Below are 9,327 nucleotides of genomic sequence, written 5' to 3' on the forward strand. Positions count from 1 at the left end.
CAAAGTAAAGTAAAAATCAGACTTACAGTGTGAAACAGAGGCTGAAATGAATAGTCATCGTAGCTCATATATAAAACTAAAAATGCAAACTTAAGACACACAACATGTCTTGGCTTATTAAGTTTATTGGATTAACATGAGACAGTTACAACAATTACTATTTAATTAATTTATTGTTATTTAATTTAACTATTTGTAAAATCTATTGCAGTCCATGTTGTTTAGCAAGCAGACTGGCCTGACCTACTTCAGCTTAATTTCTATATGTTTCCCTCTCTTTCTCTCTCTCTCTCTCTCTCTCTCTCTCTGAAGTAGGATAATGTTCACCCCTACACCCCTGAAAGCAATTAAGTCATATCCCATCTCTGGCTCACTCGTCTTCTTATCCCTGCTAACTCTTTACACTTCTCTTTCTCTCCTCTGGTATTCCCTCAGCTTTTCCACTCTTCTCCCATTCCTTATTTTTCCTTATTATCTTCTTCTTCTGGACTCTATATTCTTTTCTTTTTATCTGGTTGGTCTTTTGGTCAGTGTTCTTTTTGTTGCATGTGGGTCTCCTGCGTTCTTCACCATGAGTCCTGGGATTCCACGGTCAGAAGAAAAGACAAAGAGGTCGATTGATGGCAGTCTGGATCACAGTTTGGGACGGGGTGTTGAGGCGGATGGTCCACCCCCGCTCAAGAATTACATCATTTTGACTATTTTCACCTGCTTCTGTCCAGCATGGCCCATCAATATTGTGGCTTTGGCCTTCTCTATGATGGTGAGTTAGAACTTTTGGTCCTGTGCTAGTTTGTACTGGTTGAAACCTTGGCATACAGTCTGTTTTTACTCGGTAACTCACTCTATAAGTTTATCTACAATCAATAACATAAAAAAGGTGGGTGGTTGACTTGCAAACTGATATTACGATGATGTTTCATGGTGTAGTTGGTCACTGCTCTCGGAATCAAACTTTGTACATTTATTATTTTGTGTAACTAGAAAAAAACAGCTGCCTTCTATGTTGTGTGAACATTACTGATTTAGGTCAATAATGTAGTAAAATTATTAGTAAATGTAGTAATTATTAGTAATAGTAATGTAGTAATTATTATTGTGCCAAGGTTTGTGCAATGTGGTCAGATTTAAATGAACAAATTCTCTACAAACTTAAATGTGCCATTTTCTATATATTAGGAAAAATCTAACAGTATAAAGATGCCTTTATATGATACTTATGCAAATGCCACATTAGAAATATTCAGTAAATTCAGTAATAAACAGTAATTAAAAATAGCAGAACTGTGTTCATGTAGCTTATTATGACTTACTATTAATATATTTATATAAAAATAAACAAACGTAATTTGACTAGAGCTGGATTCACAAACTTTTAAGACTGTATATAATTCCATATCAAATCCTCTCATTTCTGAAGTGCTAGCTTTACCAAGACAAAACAAATCTGAAACCAAAGTTTTAATATGATGGTGATGAGTCTTTTCCATTTCTTTGAATGGAATTGTTATAGCCAAACAAGTTTATACAATGATTAATTTCCATTGGCGTATATTTAATAAAAATTGGTATTCTTGAAAATAAACAACTAACACATACTTTAAATCTGCCCTCAGATCAGATCAGTTCAATGCATTTCGCGTTAGTCTTCTATTTCTCTGAAAGCTGTGGTGGTGGCTTCTTTATTCACACATTTATCTGAGAAATGTTCTCATGCAAGCTCCCTCCCCAGCCCTCAAGATTGTGAAATCTGACCAAAGCCTCATGCTCATAATTTAGACCCACTCATAAGTGGTATAAATAGACAAGCCTCAAGTATCTGCAGCCCGCAAGAAGTGTGTAAGAGTGCACACTCACTCACCTATACACACCATATTCACATTTTCTCACAGGTCTGCAGCTAAACACCAAGAAGGTCAGTGGAGATAGCGGTTTTGCTAAACAAACCTCACCATGCTGAACATATGTGTGATTTTACACATGCTCAGTGAGTCCTGAATTCAGATTTTATCTAAAAAAAAATTAGGTACCACCTGCTAGTCGAGTTCTTCATCTGAATCTTAATCAGTCTGGATTAAAAAGATAAAGCTAACTGTGGATAACTAGTTTTGGTTTGCTGCAACAGAAACACATTAGCAACAGGGCTAACATTAAAAAGTCACAATAAACTTGCCTGAGTGTCAGTTCTCCAGTGCCAGGTGTATGATGTTTTACTGCTCATCTGAAGCTTGAGAAAGTTTTCTTGCAGTGGTTTGACTTTTCACACTTTAACCTCAACCCAAGTTTTGCGCTTTGCCTGTAAACACCTTTCTAAACCTCACGCACATTATCTGTTATCACCTGCTATGAGCCTTTGGTTAGGCAGACTAAACTGAAACAACTCTGTACTAAAGTGTGAATTTATTTCAGTGTCACTTTATTTAAGTTGAGAGATTAAGCTTCATTTAGGAAGCAGTATAATGTCATTGCAGTTACATAATAATACGTGTTAAGAATAAAATCTAAGCAATGAGTCAGCAAAAAAGTGTCCTTGATTAAAAATGTGTTAGCATACATGTTAGCATAGTCTCCTATTGTGGCTATCAGTAAAAAAAAAAGTCTGCTAAAATCTACCCTAAGTAAGCAGTTCTGTGCTATAGTAAAATGCAGTCAATTAACCAAGACGACTGTTTGCATTAGCTATGAGGCTAATGTAGCTCAAAGTAGACATTTTCAGCATCTGAGAATTAGCATCGTGCTAACTGCATGTTAAAATCATTACGCACTGTGGATGTGTTTATTAATCTCTAATATACTTGCTTGTGATGTTTCTGAACCTGTATGAAACATCACTATCCATAAACATGTATAAATATATATTAGCATGATACTAATAAACTAGAAAACAATGTAAACATTTAAACCAATGTAAACAATGTAAGCTGAGGTCAGCTGACTACCTGAATATACTGAACATAGACCAGTTATTCCATCAATGTTTTTTTCTTCCCTGATGGCTTAAAACATATTCCAAGCCAACAATGTCAGGATTCATGCTGCTGGAATTGTGAAAAAGTGATTCAGGGAGCATGAGATCATCATTTTCACACATGGATTGTTCACCACAGAGTCCGGACTCTAACCTCATTGAGAATCTTTGGGATGTGCTGGATGGAGAAGGCTATGTGCAGCAGTCAGACTTTACCATCATTAATGCTGCAATATTTTGGTGAAAAATTAATGCAACACTGGATTAAAATAAATCTTGTCATATTACAGAAGTTTATTGAAACAATGCCACAGCGAATGTGCACCATAATCAAAGCTAAAGGTGTGTGTGTGTTTTTTGGGCCAGGCAGTGTATTAAATGTATACATTAATACACAGACTCATAATTCAAAATAATGTCTTTGCCATTCAATCAGTGAAATTATAATAAATATTTACGGAATATTTCCAGTGCCAAAACCACCGTTACTGCAGGGTGTGCTCCAGGTCTGCGTGTGGTCTGAGTATGTTTGGGTGTGTGCTGGTGTGTGTGAGTTAGTGCACAGGTTTGCAACGGTTTCAGGTTGACTGTGCTTTACTAAGAGTGCGCGGCAGCTGCTCTGCTCAAATCACACCAGCCCACTGAGAGTCCCTCTCACACTGTCTGCCCACACACACACAAGCACGCACACACAGAAACATCCGAATCATCCTGGAGACAAGAACCCGAGGGTGGGGTAAAAATTCAGATATGACACTCGTGGGCATTTACGCTGAAGCAGCTAAAAAAAAAAGTCCCACCCGCCTCTTACTCATCGATTATAAATAAATTAATGACAGTTAATACATTTATGTAATAATTAACTTTACTAATATACTTTATTACTAATATACTACTAATATAAATTAACATTGTATTTTAACAGTATGTCAGGTATGACAATTTTAAACATGTACAAATGTTGTTACATTTTATGTTTTTATGTTCAATTTGATACATTAGCATAAACTTGATATATAATCAAGTTTAGATTATATTTAAATTGAAAAAAAAATGTTGTAACATTTCTCTTGGTCCATTATTAAATTTTTACACAATTTAAAGCACATTAAAAAAATGTTTTATAGAAAAATGCAACATAAAATGCAATGCTTTGATTTGGCTGTGCTTGTTTTCTGAACATGAATTAAGCCTAAGCTTAGTGTAAAAGGCATTTCCCACAATGTTTGGGCCTAAAGCCTAAAGTAAAAGAAATTCCCATACAGGTTCACCACAGGTCAGTCCCAAACCAGGCTAAGTTCCTCTTTGATTTGAACTAATACTCAAAACAACTGCTTTCCTCAACATGGATTAAGCCTAAGCTTAGCGTAAAAGACATTTCCCGCAATGATTCATCTTTGGCACTGCCTTTTAGTCCAAGATTAGACAGGCCTAATCTGGCTCTAGGAAACTGGCCCCGATTCCATTAGCCTGAATCAGAGAGGTTTGGGTGTTGGCCTGGTGTGTTTACTGCCCCACATCACCAGACCCAGCCTGCTGCGTCCTGCAGAGCTAAAAGCAGGCCGGCATCATCACTATGTCTGTCCAGTTTTATGAGGCGCGGCAACTCATGTGATCCTCGCTAAGAGGGGCCTGGAGCTGCTAGCGGGACGAGGAGGCTCCAGGGGACTTCTGTATCTTGTAAAGTCCCTTCACCAGTCACCACCTACGCCTGGGAACATCTGCTCATGCACGACATCATACTATAAAACACATATGACAAATTACATTGATCTAGTATATGATTTATTTCTACATAATTTCTAAACCACATTCATATGATTTCCCCTATCACTTGTAGTGGGCACTAAATTTACATATAGGAATAAATACCACAAACCAGAATATATAAATTTTTTGGAAACACATGTTTTCCGATGATTCAGGATTTCAGAATTGGCTGTCTACTCTACTCTCTGATCCTAATCAAGTCTAACTGTCCCAAGGGCAGCGTTTAATCGTATATTCTTGTCTTGTGTCCTCCTGTCCTGTTAGTCTCAGAGCAGTTACGATAACGAGGATTACGACGGTTCTCAACGACTGGGGAGGAAGGCCCTGCACATGGGCATTGCATCTTTAATCATTGGCCTACTCATCATCACGGTCTTCAGCATCGTACACTTCACCACGGTATGCACACCACACACACTCCTGTAAAATTTAAATGTTATATATGCATAGGGGTTTTCTATGTATTGCTGTGGTTAGGCATTATTCTACCTACACCCAGCTCTAACTAGACCTGTGTCAGTAACCAAAAGGAAATGATTAATCTCTTCTAGCTTTTCAGATGTAAAAGGAAACATCAGGTTTCCTCTTATAATGGAGACATTAACCACACTAGCATATGGTGTTTTTGTGGGTTGCTTTGTTAAACTAGTCTGTAAAAGTCAGCCTTTATTGTGCTATAAACTAACACTAACTTAAGCCTGAGGCAACCAACAAATTAGCTTTGTTCTTTTACAGTTTTGCACAGTTTTAGCGGTGTAAAAAAACACACCGCTACATTAACACAGCTAACAGCAAGAGTGCTAATGCTGTGTGATTATAAAAAAACAGAGGGTCCTACATAGGGTTGCCATCTATGTCTGACAAAAAACCTGGAGACTGTCATACTATAACAACTGATGAACCATTTTTTTAATATATATATATATATATATATATATATATATATATATATATATGTGTCACATTAACTCACCTCAATATGCCCTTTGCAATCATTACGTGGGCAATGTTAAAAATACTATTACAAACTGCACGTTTGTGTTCACTTTTGAGCCACTCATTCTAGATTCTGGGAGATTTTATCTGACTTACGGGAAACAGGGAGCCATTATTCATATGCGAACTTCCATGAGACTTGGGATGTCTGCCATAAGAAACAGAGGGGACTTGGTGAAGCAGGGTTGTACATAGTATTGAATATTTTGATAGGGTTTACTTTAGCCATGCAGCATAATTTTTATTTTGCATTCAGTCATTGTTAAAATGAGTTGAACATTTCTTTTTCTTTTTGACTGGCTTGACAGACCAAGTAGACAGAATCTTACCTCCATTTCACCATGACAGCTACAGATTCACTACCTATCTAGTTCTGCCTGTAGTAGCTGGCAGGTGCTGGTGTGGTAGTCAAGTCACATGACCCTGCAGTACCAATGAAAACAGCTTTGATTGTCACCGTGAAAAATATGCAAGAGGATACAGAGAAAATTGATTTAGTCTGTTTAATAGACACAGTACATTAAATAAACTTACCTACAGACAACAGAGACATTTATAGATGAATCATTATTTAAAAAGGAAAATCCAAGTGAAATCTGGACAGGTGACAACATAAGTAAATAAAAACACCCTGAATAGGGGTTCACAGGATCACAGTGAAACATAGCTAACAGCGCAAAGTGTCATCTGATATGGACTTACGGGAAGAAAAAAAACAAGTGCTAATTATCTTCGTTGGGGAAATTTATAGAAAAAAGACCTTAACAGACAGGCAAAAATGTAGGGTCGCCACCTTTCAGAAATGAAAAAAAAAGGGACGCCCATCAAAAAAATAGATCACTACAAATGGACATTTATGGAAATAAAGAGCAAATCCCGGCTGATCGACTTTTACAGTAGCAGCAACATAATTTTTTTGTGTGTTTATTTATACTTTTGTTTAAATGCTATGAACTGTTGCAACACTGAATGTTTAGACTAAGCTAATCTTTAGACACATATGATTGCTAACACATCTGTAATCTTACTGTTTTTGTGTCAGAATCCAAACTGATGGCTAACGAGAAGCTTTAAAAGGATTATTTATCTCCATGTCCATGTGCTTTGGTGGACTGACAGCAGGAAGATGGACAGCGCTGCCCTCCATCATGCTAATGCTAAGGACACACCGCGGGCTAGCACACTACAGCAGTCATGGCTAAATTGGCATTCTTTCTTTTTTAATTTTACGAAGTCTTATGCTCTTATGAATGTAAATTATGCGACAGAGGAGCAACTGGAGAAGCGAAATAATCTGTTTTATGTGTCTTAATTATCTAACTTAGCCTGTGTTTACTAGTCTAGTGCACTACATATTTCAATTACAGTTAATGTACAGTTGACACTACCTGTGAAATGTTTTGGTGCACCTTGCTTAGATTTATAATGCTGATATGTTGCTTTAACCTTCAAAAAGGTGAAAAAAAAAATGTTTAGTGGTCATAAAGCAGATGTTTGCTAATTCTATGGGTTAATTGATCTTGGTATGATAAGCATGTCCTGCCAAAGTAATGATTTGACAGATTTCTTTTTGAAATATTTAAAATATTTTGTCTCTCTTAGTTAAGTTATTGAAAATCCAACTAAAAAAACAGGATTGTTTATTTTAAAGGGCCCATAGCATGGAAAGCTGAAATGCCAAGTTTGATGTAGTGTATAAAAATTGTTTATGTTTCAAATGTTTAATTGTTAAAGTGTTATGTATTCACTCCACACTTCATACAATCCATTTACAGAAACTAAACTGCTAAAACAGCCAGTATATAATACACAGTTTTGTATGATTCAGCATTGTCAGAAAAACAATGCTGACTGAAGTACAATAGGGGGCAGCTAATTAGAAAATATATCAGAGCTTATTTACATATAACTATCCTAAGAGATGAAGAAATGTTGGAAAATGGTCATACAAAATGTATTGCAAGGAAAATGTAGAATTTAGACTGTAAAAGCTAGGTGTCCAAAACTTTTTTCTTAGGCATTAAGCAAACTTTTTACTCCCTTAAGCTCTAAAGGCGTGTATGTAAGCACTTACTTCCCTTACCTTTTAAAATACACAAATTACAGATTGGAATAATAAATAGTGGATATGAACGAATTTACAGTAGACACGGAACAATTCATAGTAGCTAATGAATAATAAAACTAGATCCTTGAAAATTAATAGTAGATACAAAATATTTCATAGATATATAGGATACCAAATAATACATAGAGGATACTGAACAACTGATGTTAGATAAAGAATAATGCATGGTATATACTGAATAATTCATTGTATTTTCTGAATAATAAACCCTAAGGTAAAATAAATCTAGGTCTAATAACAAAAAAATAAACAAGGTTTAACAGCAAACAATGTTGTAAATAAAATATGTGAAAAGTTTACTTAATACACAAAATAACTTAGAATTTAAGTTCACATGGTTTGAAGAAACGTTACAGAGTCTTAAAGCACTTGTGTTCATGTAACACCTGCAATTACTTATCACATTTTCTTAATGTATATTCAAAATGTGCAGCTTCTACACAAGTTAACGTATGTTAAAAATGAGCTCCAACAACCATTTTTGGATTTTATTTGTGAAATCTCCTGTTTAACCATGAGGGATACAGTAATTCAACTCTTTTTTTGATAAAAACACTGATAGCAGATCATATGTATGTACAGAAATGATGCCTATGTGTGTGTCTGTGATTTTTTTTAACATGTAACAGATGTGAATAAAATTGTATTAAAAGTAAACTATGTAGGTTAATGTTTATAACCGTGATTCTGCTCGGTACAGTCATAAAAAACACGGACAGTGTTGAAGCTCTTTTTCCACTGACTAATACACCTATAGTCTCTCTCTCCCTCCCTGTCTTCTCCTCCTCCTCCTCACCCTGTGTAATCTGCAGACTGCGTTGGATCTTGTATTCTGATATGTAATATTATAACCAGTGAGGACTAAATATAGCTGTGGTATTCTCCAGACCTGGCAGAGAGAGCAGTGCTAAGGATTTCAGCAACTCAACACAAAACCTACATTCATGTGCTTCACATCCTCCAGACGCTACCAACAGATTACATAGTGGTTCATCTGAGCTGTGTGCACTCACCTCACTGTTCAGCTGTGTGTTTAGCACATTATTAGGGTTAAACTCATCACAACACACACTAAACACTGTCTCTTTCTTGTCAAATAGGCATGAATTAGGCCCTGTATTGCTGTTGAGTGGTCAAGGTCTGTTTCCCACAGTGTAGCGTTTCCTGCAGAGAGGCAGTGAAAGCAGATAGCCGTGAGAATGCCTTCAGAAACAGAGCCTGCACACACAAACACACCTCACACACACCTAACACACCTCACACACCTGACTGGCAAAGACCAGTAAGCATAACTATAAGGTCAACTACAGTCAGATAATAATACAGCTAAGATAAAAACAACAAAAACTCCTGATGAAATTTGACCTCAAGACTTCCATCTACTGGTAGCTGGGTTCAAATGGTCTAAGCTGATATTTAATGGTTAAACTGGTCATATTTGTTGACTAGATTGCTAAAGCTGGTC

The 9,327-nt window shown here is 36.3% G+C and overlaps 1 protein-coding gene across 1 annotated transcript; it reads left to right on the forward strand.

The window, feature by feature from the left end:
* The first annotated feature begins 215 nt into the window (after window positions 1-215).
* On the forward strand, window positions 216-8,519 carry LOC103026307 (transmembrane protein 233). The gene is made up of 3 exons (XM_007247125.4): window positions 216-763; window positions 5,003-5,137; window positions 6,777-8,519. Exons 1-3 carry the CDS (start codon window positions 320-322, stop codon window positions 6,786-6,788), a joined length of 591 nt encoding a protein of 196 aa, XP_007247187.2. The 5' UTR covers window positions 216-319; the 3' UTR covers window positions 6,789-8,519.
* The last annotated feature ends 808 nt before the right edge of the window (window positions 8,520-9,327 follow it).

The sequence above is a fragment of the Astyanax mexicanus genome, chromosome 12, assembly GCF_023375975.1.
Source record: "Astyanax mexicanus isolate ESR-SI-001 chromosome 12, AstMex3_surface, whole genome shotgun sequence".
NCBI classification, from domain to species: domain Eukaryota; kingdom Metazoa; phylum Chordata; class Actinopteri; order Characiformes; family Acestrorhamphidae; genus Astyanax; species Astyanax mexicanus.